Here is a 14,689-nt window from a genome sequence, read left to right on the forward strand (position 1 = left end):
CCTGTCTCTACAAAAATACAAAAAATTAGCCAGGTATGGTAGTGTGCGCCTGTAGTTTCAGCTACTTGGGAGACTGAGGTAGAATTAATTGAACCCAGGAGGCAGAGGTTGCCGTGAGCTGAGAGCACACCACTGCACTCCAGCCTGGGCTACAAAGCAAGACTCTGTTTCAAAAACAACAAAGCAAAACAAAAGTTAAAAAAATAAATAATTTGCTTATCAAAATACTGCTTTCTATATAGAAAATAAATGTTAAACCTGTCATTACTAAGAAAATGTAAAACAAAGAGTTAATCAAAATTAACTCTTGGGCTAGCAAATGCTTAAAAGACTAATAATCTCTACTGTTAGGAAAGAAGATATTTCACATATTGTTTTTGGAAACATAAATTGCCATAATCTTTTCTGGAGGATAGTCTGAACCTATCAATTTAAAATGTATAGATTCTTTGATCCAGCAATTTCACTTCCAGAAATTTACCCTACCAGTATACTCCCCACAAGGATGGAAGGAGGTATGTTAAAGGCAACAATGTAAGTGTCCACCAATCTGGTTAAAGATATTACAAATCCATACTATGGAATTATGTAGCCATGAGAAAGAACAAGGTTGATCTACATGGAATGATATGGAAACATGTAAACAATAACGGGGAAAGTGGCAACCAGGAAGTATGTATGTGGTTTTAAGTATTAAAAGTGTATGTATGTGCATAGAAAAATGTCAGAAAGATTACCTATCAAATTCCAATCTTAATAATAATTACCTAGTGGAGTGTTAAATGGGGAAATGGGATAGTTATAGAGAGACAAGATAGAAAGTTTTAGTTTTTAAACTTCTATATTTATTTTAATGACAAAACCAACAGAAATAATGGATCTAAACTCTGCTAACTTTTTACTACTATACAAGAATCCAGGCCAAAGTTCATTCCTTTGAGAAAAGCCAGATAAACACTCATCTCTCCCAACCCCATTCCTCTGCCATCTACCAAGACTAGTTGTTTTTTAAAAAAAACAACCTATGGGGTACCAACTAGCTGCTATTTCTATCACACTGAAAGGGTCCAAAGGGTCCTGGGAAACAGTCAATCCCTTGCCTCACTTGGACAAAGATTTCCTTAGAAAGATCACCAATCCAGGCCACTGCTGACTACTAACAAAAGTCTATTCCCACTGTCCTCTAAGGAGCACATAAACAAAACCAATCCTCAAATACTTGTAAGAACCAGGCAAGTAACGTACAACAATGAAGTGGACAAAGAGTAGGGTGGGCAAGAGAGAGAGTGCACACAATGCACCCCTTCTAAATGGGCCAATGTCTCTGGGTGGGGGACTAAATCTTAACTCACTCGCCATATATGGAACAAAGAACAAGTTTCTAATGTGTTAGAAACATAAAAGAGCAACAGAAACATAAAAGAGCAATCAGATCTCTAAGCAAAAAAGGACTTTTAACAAAGTAATGTTGTTACTTTGTAACAAGGGACTTTTAACAAAGTGATGTTACTATGTACCTGTAGTGCTATGTGTAGATTAGATTAGCTGTACTGTTCTGTACTGTATGATCTAGTTTTTTTCCCTGGGATGGAGTAGACAGACCTTAGTGAACTCTGCTTATGAATATGAAAACTTTAATTCTATCTGCTTAACATAAGAAGTGGGAGGGAAATCCATATGACATCAGAGGTACCCAGGCTCTTCAGAGAGAATTTTCCTGATCATCTCCCAGAGCATGCTGGACAGCTGTTACTTACCTCTGGATAATTAAGCCAAGAAGGAACTTAGGCTCAGTATTGCAAGATTGGATTATTCAGGGAGCTATAAATACAGATTTTTTTTTTTTACTGGATTTTTACTTGAGACACAAATTCATAGTCTTCAACTTTAAAGCTAACCCAACAACTCTATGTTTAGACAGTCAATTTCCTACTCGAAGATACACTTCCTATAGTTAAGGGCCTATGCCTTATTCACCTTTAAACCCCACCTGCCTCCAACCTCCTAAATGCTTATACAGAAAAACATCATTCACTTAATATACATGTGTGGAAGGGGAAGGGAACGTAGATGTACCTTAAAGGCAGGGACAGAACTGATAATAAAAGCTTTAGTGGCATTGAAAAATATCTGAGATGTAGCAGCACAGTAACTAATGATTTTTTTTTTAATGCTACGCTAATGTCAAAGGCGATTTCAAGAAATTTTATGCATCTGCAAATTAACTTATCTAGATGTTATTTTCAACTAATAAGAAAATGTCAGTCCTTCTATTTTACTCTCACATACAATAGCAATGAAAAGGCCAATTACCTATAATAAAATAAATAGTAATGAAAAAAATGTATAGACTACACAAAGTCAAACTAATGGTTATATAATATCCTAGGTTACAGACCATGGTTCCACTCTAGAAACTCTCTGACATTACTCTTCCCAGTACCCTCAAAATCCTCACATAAGAAACTCAACAGGTTTATTTCTAATCTTGGTCCAAGCCTTACCACTTGCCTCCCTACTTGTCTGTTCTCAAGAAAAAAACATCACACAATCATCATTACAAACCTCATGTGGCATTCAGCTTTCTGTATGAGGCTACTCTGCTTTGAGACTGATGACAATATCTCTCCGTCTAAGAGGATCATGTATGCACTATTAGTTGACTTCTCTGTCTTATATCTCAACTTTTCCCTTAACATATCCTTATGTTTTTCCTATAATCCCTTTGTTTTTCTCTCTATTGCTCTGGAGTCAAACGGTAGGTATATTAGAGGTGTAAGACACCTGCCCAATGAACACTGACCAATCTAATAGAGGTGTTTTTTTGTTTTTTGAGATAAGAGTCTCGCACTGTCACCTGGACTGGAGCAGTGGCTCAATCTGGCTCACTGTAACCTCCGCCTACCAGGTTCAAGCAATTCTCCTGCATAAGCCTCCCAAGTAGCTGGGATTACAGGTAGCTGCCACCATGCCCAGCTAATTTTTTGTATTTTTACTAGAGACGGGGTTTCACTATGTTGGCTAGGCTGGTCTTAAACTCCAGACCTCGTGATCTACCTGCCTCGGCCTCCCATAGTGCTGGGATTACAGGCGTGAGCCACCATGCCTGGCCAATCTACTATAGTTTTATCTAAATTCTTTAAATATACATGCCCTGTTTCTTGATGAACAACTTTTAATTCTCCTGTCTCCAATTTCCTTTTGGAATTGTTAGTCCCCTAAAATGCAAAATTCCCATTTGGATCATGATTCCACTCTCAGAATTTTGTAGTCATAAAACATACAAATACATGAATACTAAGCTTTATACCAAACTAGAAGTGAAAACAGAATGTCTCAGAGAGAAAATAAAGTTTTACATTAAATATGCAAATAAATATGTACTCAAAAATTATAATCTATATGAAATTATAGCATATATGTGCATATTCTATATATAGAGAATTTATATAACTTATCTCAATGTATTCCCAGAGATAAGTCATAAAAATTCTATAAAGTTACTTAGTCAGTTTAAAAGATCTGCAAGTATCTTGATGTCAGAGAAGACTGAAGTTAAGGCCCAAAGCTGACAAACATAGATATTCTGCTAAACTGTTAAGCCACCATTGACTTTCCCATGATTTAGCCAAAGCATTTAAAAGATCTACATTATTTAAAACAGAAATTAGGTGCAATCAGTTTACATATAATTCTAAAAGCTGCTTAGAATCAAGGTGTTACCACCCAAGAACATATTAAAAATGTAAGACAGACAACAATGATCTCCTCACTATCTAAGAGAAAAGAAAATCAAAGATATTCTAATCTAATTAAAAACTGATTTCTCAACTTTAAAATATAATTACTAATGAAAGAAAACATACTCACCTCTTCGATTAACTTTTCATTTGGTGACGATGTACAAAGGCAGACAAGGTATGTTTGTTTAAAACTACCTTTTGTACCAATCTCTGGATGGTCAGAACACAACTTTGCTAGAGCAGTTGCTTGGCTTAACTGATTTGTTTTGATTAGATGTTTAATTCTCATATCCAACAAGATGGGACCCTCAAAAGCTAAAAATTCATTCACTTTAAAAAACAAGACATAATAGATTATTAACATTTGGTAATAATTCATTTGCAATTCAAATACTTATAAGAAATATTTTTTAAACATAGGAACTAAAATGCTTCTTGTTTTCATTTTTTCCCCCATTTTCTATTATTGCTAGTAAGGCTATCACAAAAGACCTTATAAGCAAGAAGAGATTATATTGCTAACTTTTAAAAGTTGCATTAAATACTTTCATCCCTTACATAAGATACCATTTAGAATGATTATTAAATGTTATTAAAATTACACTTCATTTTTTTTCCTACAGCAGTTATTCTTCAACATCAGCACTTAGCATCCCTAAAATCTGTAATCCTAGGGCATTACAACCTTACATGATGAGTAACGACAAAAAGCTATTGGGTCATTCTAGACGAAGAGACTCAACTAATATGTTGTTCAATATTGATGGTGTATTTTTCATTTTACAAGCTGAAATCTAACTTTTAAAGCTAGACATTTTAGAATGAATAAAAATGTCTATAGAAAAATAAATAAGATGGGAGAAAAGTTTGCCAAAGGATAAAAATTCTGTGGGTTTTGTGTCGTTATTTTCAGAACATCAATGAATAAACTCAAAACAATCACTTATGCATAATACATTTCTACTTTGTTCAAACCTCTGACTTTCCTAGTGCTTATAAGAATTTTTATTTTTTGTTATTTATGAAGAAGAATTTAAATTTTAAAAAGTGCAAGTTTAAAATTTTCCCTAAGTGCTCTTTACCAGAATAGGAATCATGTTTAAAAATTTATTTGATGATGGCTAGCCTGAAACCTTGAGAAGGCTTTTAGTATAAAATTTAAAATGTCCTATGAATAAAACACATTATCTTCTCTACTTGTGAACAGACTGAAAGATATGTCTGGTAAGTAATTTGCAGGTTAGAAAATGGAAAGTGAGATGTTCTTTACTTCTTGAAATATTCTTTGTTTCCCTCTAGTGCTTTCATTTTTAGATCTAACTGTACTCTACTATGAAAACACTCTTCTATAAAATGCTATAATCATGACTCCTTGGTATTAAAACCATAAACATATAAGCAATATATACAAGATCTCAAATTGAATCCTTTTCTTGAAGTCTAGACCTTTTTACCTGCTACCGTCTATTCTTTACATTAGACTAAATCAAAAGGTATAAAGCATAAGCACAGATAAATAAAGCATATATTTCTGGTGCCTCTGACTATATGTCTTTATGAGATAAAAGGCATTACTTTTCTTTTTTAATATTGCATGATCCTACTAGGACAATTATATTGCAATTACAGTTTAGTTCACTGCCAAAGCAAAACATTTTAAATATAAGATAAAAAAAAAAGTTATAATAAAGTTATTCTGGCTATCAAGCGCTTTAGTTTCCTAATTCAATAATTTTCTCCAAAGGAAACTCTAGAGATACACAGTCTGGGAATTATTTCAAATGTTCTCACAAAAAGTCATAATCAGACTCTAAAAGATCATGGTGAAGAAATAATTTAAACGTGGCCAGTATTTAACAAAACTGATGGTCTCAATCTCAAATAGGCCCTACATTCTCAAATAGCAGCATTTAAGTTAGAATGACAAATTGTGTAATTTCTGCATTAAATCAATGTAGAAAAATATTAATATTGTACATTTCAAAACCATAGGCTTTTGTCTTCTAATGATGGGAAACCATTGCCATACTTAGGGCAAAATGCATTTCAAAAACATATAGAATATTTGAGTAGCAGGAAATTTTCAGATCATTTTGTCTGTTCCATCATTTGGGAGATGAGTAAACTGAGGCTCACAGAAGGCAACTGATTTCCTAGGGACATAAAGCCAGTTAACAACATAACTAGGAGCATAATGAGTCTTCTGACTTCTAGCTTTATATAGTGTGTGACAAGAAAAAAACGGTTTTTTTCTATTTGACTACTGGGTCTACTTCCAATTAGAATGGCACCTTACAGCAGTAAAAATCTTTGAAGTAGCATTAGTCTTTAAAGGAAGATAATTAAATATTCTGAAGATCATGATTCAAATGGATTACGCTCTATTCAGTCCTACTGAAAGCTCACTTCTTTCTCTCTACTTCTTCACTACTTTTCCCCCCACTTCTCTGCATCCTTCTCTATTTCTCTGCAATCTAAGATGGTTTTTCTTATAAAGTTACAATACTGCAACAAAGATTGTTTTCATACTTCTCAGACTTATCTTTGAGTAGCTAGAAAAACCAAATTGCACTCCCTAGCCTGCTTTTCCCACTCTCATCCCACAGAAGTATAAAATATTTGTAATTTTACTCATGTGTCGCCTTTTTATGTTTTCTCTATAGTCACAGACTTCAACAGAAAAGCAGGCTTTACTATATATTTGGGTGTATCAAGAGAGCTATATGACACAGATAAGGCTACTTCACATAGCAATATAAATAAATGATATTTAACCAATTCAATTAAAAATGCAAAAGAGCCTTCTTCCTGTCACTTTCATAATATTAAAAAGAAACTATTCCTAAAGATAACTGAATATAAAATGAGTTTATTTTCTGTAATAAATAATTACACAAGTATCAACTGTGTACTATGAACCACAAGTTACACTAGGTCCTAGATTCCCATTAAAGTGGGGTCAACTCATTTACTGGGTTCCTATTCTCATGCCCAGATTTGCACATGATTTCCTTTGCAGCATCTTTTACTAGCTGTTTCAAAAGCATCTCAAACTCGGCATATAAAATCTCTACACCACAATGTGTGTCAATTCCACACTTCCAACTATTCAGTTGTTTTCAAGACAGAAACTTAAAAGTCTGTCTTAAAAATGTTCTTTCCTACTTCCTTTTCACCCAGACATCGATCATTTAATAATGTCACTTCTAATGCCTAAATACTCAATTCCATTAACTTTTCTCCATCTGCACATTCTTCCACACTGTTCCCCTAACCCAACCCCAGTCCAAATCACTAATGTGGTAATAGTCTTATTTCCTATAATCTGCTAGTCTTCTCTATCTACTCTTACCACCTTGATCACTTCACTAGGATCCAGGGTGCTGCTGGTATTACTTTAAAGCACACAGCTGATTGTCTTCCCTCTGTTTAAAACCTTCTAGTGGCTTTCCCTTGCTTTCAAAGGGCAAATTCCAAAATTCTCATCCTGGCCTACATGGATTTGCATCACTTATCTATTCTAAAAATATTTAATTTGTATTGTCTCTTAGATACAATTCAGCAATTAGGCAAGAAAAATAAGAGAAATCAAGATTGAAAAGAAGTAAAATCATCTGTTAGCAGATGACATGATCTTATATGTACGAAAGCCCTAAACATCACATTAAAAAAAACACTATGGCTGGGCGTGGTGGCTCACGCCTGTAATCCCAGCACTTTGGGAAGCTAAGGAGGGTGGCTCATGAGGTCAAGAGATTGAGACCATCATGGCCAGCATGGGTGAAACCCCATCTCTACTAAAAATACAAAAATTAGCTGGGAGTGGTGGCATGCGCCTATAATCCCAGCTACCCAGGAGGCTGAGGCAGGAGAATCGCTTGAACCCGGGAGGCAAAGGTTTCAGTGAGCCGAAATCGCGCCACTGCACTCCAGCCTGGCAATAGAGTGAGACTCCATCTCAAAAAAACGAAAACAAAACAAAAAAATCTACTGCAACTAATAAACAAATTGGCAAAGTTGGAAGATACAAAAATCCACACATAAGTATGAGTTGAATCTACACATTAATGAACAATTCAAAAAGGAAATTAAGAAAATAATTCCATTTACAATTGCAACAAAAACAGTAAAATAGGAACAAAGTTAACCAAGGAGGAGATGAAAGATTTGTAGACTAAAGATTATAGAACATTGCTAAAAGAAACAAAAGAAGTCATAAATAACTGGAAAGGCATCCAGTTTTCATGGAAGATAAGACTTAATATTAAGATGTCCATACTAGGCAAAGCAATCTATAGACTTAACACAATCTCTATGAAAATCTCAATGGCATTTTTTTTGCAGAACTAAAAACATGCATCCTAAAATTCACATAGAATGTTTAAGCCAAAAGAACTGACAAAGAACAGTAAAGTTGAAGGTCTCACACTTCCTGATTCAAGATGTATTACAGAGCTCAAGTAACCAAACACTATGATACTGGCATAAAGACAGACATGTGGACCAATGCAAGAGAAAAGAGTCCAGAAATAAACACTATCATATATGGTCAAATGATCTTTGACAAGGGTGCCAAGATGACCAGAAATAACAGTCTATTCAGCAAAGAGACTGGAAAAATTAGATACCTAAATGCAAAAGAATGAAGCTGGACTCTATTCCTGCACCATATGTAAACATTAACTCAAAATGGATTAAAGACCTAAATGGAAAATTCAAAACTAAAGAACTCCTAGAAGAAACCATAAAGAAAAAGCTTTATGACAATGGATTGGCAATGATTTTTTGGCTATGACATCAAACATGTCATAAGCAACAAAAGCAAAAATGAAACTATATCACACTTAAAAACTTTTGTGTAAAAGGACACACTCAACAGAGTAAAGTTTATCAGAGTGAAAAGGAATGAGAGAAAATATCTGCAAATCATATAAGGGATTAATATCAAGAATACATTAAAAGAAACTCCTATAATTCAACAACCAAAAGCCAAACAATCCAATTAAAATATGGACTAATTAATTTGAATAGCTATTTCTCAAAAGATAACACACAAATGGCCAACAAGCATATGAAACATCACAAATCAACAGAGAACTGCAAATGAAAACCTATGGATATCACCTCAGAACCATTACAATGACTACGACGAAAAAAACCAGAAAACAAGTGTTGGTGACGATGCGGATTAACTGGAATCTTTGTGCAATACTGTTAGGACTGTAAAATGATGTAACCTCTACGGAAAACAGTACAGAAGTTCCTCATAAACTTTAAAATACAGCTACCACATGATCTAGCTATTCCACTCGTAGGTATAAACCCAAACCGAAAGCAGGGGTCTTGAAGAGGTGTTTGTACTCCTATGTTTACAGTAGCAATACTCACAATAACCAAGAGGTGGAAGCAATCCAATGTCCAACTACAATAGATAAATGAATAAACAAAATGTAGTATAAACATACAACGGAGTATTATTCAGCCTTAAAAAGGAAGGAAATCCTTTCACACGCTACAACACAGATGAATCTTGAGGACATTATGCTAAGTGAAATAAATCAGAGACAAATATGGTATGATACTGTTTATATAAGGTATCTAAAGTACTCAAAGTTATAGAAACAAAAAGTTGAATAATGATTACCAGGTGCTAAGGGAAAAAGGGAGTTGTTTAATGGGTACAGTTTTCATCTTGGGGTTCATGATAAAGTTCTGGAATCTGTTTACAACAATGTGAATATATTTGACATTACTAAACATTAAAATAGTTAAGATGGTATACTTTATCTTATGTGTTTTTTTTACCACAATAAAAAATATATTAAAAACAATTCAGTATTGCTGGTTAAAAAAAAAAAAAATCCAAATTAAGACATTTAATAAAACATAATGCTTCAAGCTCTATAATACTGGTTGTTAACAATGGCTATACAATTGTCTTGAACTTCTAAAAGGTATTTAATACCCAGGGTCCATGCCCAGAGAGTCTAATTTAATTGGTATGAGGTAGGGCCCTGGCACTGGTCTATCTAAAAACTCCCCAGGTAATTCTAATTATAGCCAGCATTGAGACTATTGCTCATGGTAACTTCCAAATGACCAATTAGGGATAATCAACCTTGACCCCACCTCTTACCCTTTCTTGAAGAAAGATGTTACATTTTCAGGAAACAGAATTAATTTTTAAAGATTAGAAAGTATTTCATATCATAGATGAACCTAGTCAGTATGCTCTAATTTTTGTATGAAATAAGATTTAATTACGAGTGTCAGATTTAACTAAAATCTGACAGATTTTTCCATTAACATTATAAAACATACCCAATTAAGGCCAGGCATCCTGGCACATGCCTGTAATCCCAGCACTTTGGGAGGCTGAGGCAGGTGGATCGCCTGAGGTCAGGAGTTCGAGACCAGCCTGGTAAACACGGTGAAACCCTGTCTCTACTAAAAATACAAATAATAAGCCAGGTGTGGTGGTGAGCACCTGTAGTCTCAGCTACTTGGGAGGCTAAGGCAGGAGAATTGATTGAACCCAGGTGATGGGTGCAGTAAGCCAAGATTGCACCACTGCACTCCAGCCTGGATGATAGAGAAAGACTCCATCTCAAAGAAAAAAAAAAAAAAAAAAATTATCTCTCTCTCTTCCTCCCTCCCTCCAGGCAGGGCACAGTGGCTCATGCCTATAATCCCAGCACTTTGGGAGGCCAAGGGGGGGCAGATCATCTGAGGTCAGGAGTTCAAGACCAGCCTGACCAACATGGAGAAACCCAGTCTCTACTACAAATACAAAATTAGCCAGGAGTGACACATGCCTCTAATCCCAGCTACTGGGGAGGCTGAGGCAGGAGAATCGCTTGAACCCAGAAGGCAAAGGCTGCAGTGAGCTGAGATTGCACTATTGCACTCCAGCCTGGGCAACAAGAGCAAAACTCCGTCTCAAAAATAAATAAATAAAATAAAATTTAATTAAAAAGAGAAGAAACCAAAGATAGTATTTAAAAATCCTTTTTGGTAAACATGAAAACTTAGGATCATGTAATTAAATACTTATACTTAATTATAAAATAGTAGGGTATAATCTGCATGTAATCAGATCTGACCTCAGCCTATTTATCTGGGCAATATTAGTTATCACTTGCTCTCATTCCTTCTCCCTCTAAAATATTATTGCATCGTAGGTATGCTAATTCTAGCAAACTAAGAACAATTTTTTCATGTTCACTTTAAAATGCAAAGTTTACTACTAAAATAAGGGCTTATTTCCCACAAACCATGAATGATTTATATGTATCATGGAAAAGCTTAAGCTTTAGAAATTTCCTTTGAAAACAAAAGAGTTCTGGGGGGAGAAAAAGAGAACTGCAGTGTTCAAGATGCAAGAATGGACTGGCAAGCTGACAAAAATGCAATTTATGCAATTGCAAATTAACCCAATATAGAAGTCAAGTGACTAAAAAATTCAGTGTAATTATAATAGGGAGTTGTCTCAGAGCTTAGATTTTAAAATAATACATACAAAAGAAGGAAAACAGGTTTAGGACCAAGGATATACCATGAGTGTCAGACCTTTGGTACTAACAACCTATGCAAAATGTTAATAAAGCTAAAACTCAAGATGACATCCGACTCATCAAAAATGCTAAAAGCAATACAATTAAGAATGGTGGTGCCTTCTTAGGAAAGTCTGCTACTTGGGTTTGATTATGTATTATTTATGATGGCAGAGAAAAGTATACTTATTCTGCTCTTATGATAGTTTGATAAGCTTAAGATTTAAGAGTAGAACAAACCATAGAATAAGTGAAAACAGATGGCAAAATGTAATTTTCAAAACAGGGCCGATGGTACTTTTCGCAAAACTGTAGAAACAACAACAGATGTAATCCTGAATAAAAGCTTAAAAATTAATTATATTAAAGAGATGGGTTGTGATTGTTCAGAAAAAGAAGTGTGACTAGTAAGAGCCAAGATGAATTCACTAAACATAAATTAAGTTACACTTTTCACAGAAATTCATCTCAAAATGAATCACATACCCATATGTAAAATGCAAAATTACAAAATTTCTAGAAAAGACCATAGAAAAATCTACATGGCCTTGGATTTGGGAATGAGATTTTAGATAAAATACCAAAAGTATGATCCATGGAGGAAATAACTGGGAAGCTGGACTTCATTAAAATGTAAAACTTCTGCTCTGTAAGTTGCTCTTAAGAGAAAGGACAAGCCACAAGAGGATTCTTTCACAAGCGAGAAAGAACAGATTTGCAAAACACATATCTGAAAAAGAACTTGTACCCAAAATATACAAAGAACTGTTAAAACTCAACAATAAGAAAACAAACAACCCAATTAAGAAATAGGCAAGAGATCTGAACAGATGCCTCACCAAAGATATACAGATGGCAAATATGCATATGAAAAGATGTTCAGAATCATTTGTCATTACAGAAATGCAAATTAAAATAACAATGTGATATCACTAGATGCCTATTAGAATGGCTAAAATTCCAAAAACAGACAATACCAATTGCTGGTAAGGGTCTGAGCAAAAGGAATTAACATTCATTGCTGATGAGAATACAAAATGGTATAGGCACTTTAGAAGACAGTTTTTTTCAAAGCTAAACACAGTCTTACCATATGATATAGCCATTGTACTCCTAGGTATTTTCAACCAACTGATCTGAAAACTGACATCCACACAAAAACTTGCACACAAATGTTTATAATGGCTTTAATCAAATCAACAAAAACTGGCTGCACATACATCAAAAACTGGCATCCATTATATGGATGTATCACAGTTTGTTTAGCCACTCACCTTTAACAGGTGAATAAGCAATTGGCTCATTCCTTTTTATCACTAAATAATATTCCATTATATGGATGTACCACAGTTTGTTTAGCTATACACCTTTAACAGGTGTGAATGGATACTGTGGTAGGGTATCCACAAACTCATTAGTTTAACAGACATATAAAAACCTGGATAAATGTTAAATGTACAATGCCATGTGAAAGAAGCCTGAATGAAAAGCTTTAATTGTATGACATTCTGAAAAAGGCAAAACTATAGAGATGGCAAATAGATCAGTAGTTGTCAGGTTATTGGGAGAAGGCTGAACAGGTGAAGCACAGGTTTTTTTTAGGGAGTGAAATGGCTATGTAAAATACTGTAATGATGAACAATGACACTATCCATTTGTTAAAACCCATAAAACTATACAACACAGAGGAAATCTTAAGGTATGCAAATTCAAAAAAAAATTTTGAGGAGGTTCAGGAAGCCCAAGATGGAATATAGAATGTGACAAAATAATCTCAAGATGGAATATAGAATGTGACAAAATAATCTAACTGTATTACAAATGTATGAAAAGAACCTTACTGAAAGAAATGGAGAAATAAGGTGCTAACCAACTAACTATGGAAATGAGTGGAGAATGTAAAAATAAAGTCAAAAAGAACTGTACAAACGCACTGTACTGTAATTAATAAAGCTGCTTCCTATAGGAGTATACTAGGATTAAGTAAATGAATGGCCAATGGTGGAATAAACCTAGTCTGAAAAGCTACATACAAGCTGTATGATTCCAATTATATGACATTTTGCTGAAGTAGGTTGTTACAGATAAGGGAAGGAGAGGCTGGCATGATCTTTGTGTTAATGAATTAGACTTGGAGACATCAATAAGAATTCATATTTAGTTTAATGTGGATCTTGGTTTCTAACACCATTCTCCAATAAAAGGAGCAAGTGCTCCATAGAAAAATGGTTGATTCCAGGACTCAGGCAGGAAATACGCCAGATAAGCCTTGAGCATATTATAGTACCAGAAAGCAAGGAAGTAATCACACAAAAAACAAAACCTGTAGGGTGCAGTGGCTCACACCTGTAATCCCAGAACTTTGGGAGGCTGAAGCGGGCAGATCACCTGAGTTTAGAAGTTTAAGACCAACCTGGCCAACATTGTGAAACCCCATCTCTACTAAAAATACAAACATTAGCTGGGTATGGTGGCATGTGCCTATAGTCCCAGCTACTTGGTAAGCTGAGACAGGAGAATCGTTCAAACCCGGGAGGTGAAGGTTGCAGTGAGCTGAGAGCACACAAGTGCACTCCAGCCTGGTGAAAGAGCGAGACTCCGTCTAAAAAAAAAAAAACAAAAAAACCAACAAACAAAAAAACACAAGCAAACCAAAACCGAAAACAAAACCCAAGACAAGGGACACAAGGGTCAATGGAAAGAGCTCCCATGCCAAAGCAGGAACAAATTGAGCAACAAAATAAAGTAATATCAAATTATGACCCAAGTATAAAGTAAGTATGCATAAGGACATACTAATATAAATGACTGATTAAACAAATAAATAAATACGGAGGAGACAAATTTCCTGTGTAGAATTCCAAATAACATGTAGAAACTGCTCCCTTAAGATGGAGCATAACTTTCCACTTCAAGTATGGGCTGCACATAGTAATTTCATTCTAACGAATATAGCATGGGAAGGGAGAAAAGAGTAACTTCACAGTGGAGAAACATGACACAGACTACCACAGCTAGGTGGTCTAGCTTCACATCAACAGTGGTAAGCTGGCTAGGTGTAGTGGTTCGCACTTGTAATCCCAGCACCTCGAGAGGCCGAGGCAGATGGATCACTTGAGGTCAGGAGCTCGAGACCTGACCAACATGGGGAAATCCCATCTCTATAAAAAAATACAAAAAAGTTTAGCCAGGCAGTGGTGCACGCCTGTGGTCCCAGCTACTTGGGAGGCTGAGGTGGGAGAATCACTTGAACCCAGGAGGTAGAGGTTGCAGTGAGCTGCTGGGACTGCACCACTGCACTCCAGCCTGAGCAATGGAGACTCTTTCTCAAAAAAACCCAGAAAACCAAAAACACCCCCCAACCCCAAAAAAAAACCCCAAACAGTGATAAGT

At 35.2% G+C, this 14,689-nt stretch overlaps 1 protein-coding gene across 1 annotated transcript in view; it reads right to left on the minus strand.

The window, feature by feature from the left end:
- ZNF292 (zinc finger protein 292) overlaps nucleotides 1-14,689 on the minus strand; it is a 109,844-nt gene that overhangs the window by 24,524 nt on the left and 70,631 nt on the right. The window contains exon 6 of the mRNA XM_017538918.2: nucleotides 3,871-4,073. Coding sequence (XP_017394407.1) covers nucleotides 3,871-4,073 — 203 coding nt within the window. The remainder of the gene's footprint in view (nucleotides 1-3,870; nucleotides 4,074-14,689) is intronic.

Source organism: Cebus imitator, unplaced genomic scaffold, assembly GCF_001604975.1.
Source record: "Cebus imitator isolate Cc_AM_T3 unplaced genomic scaffold, Cebus_imitator-1.0 Scaffold117, whole genome shotgun sequence".
Taxonomy (NCBI): Eukaryota; Metazoa; Chordata; class Mammalia; order Primates; family Cebidae; genus Cebus; species Cebus imitator.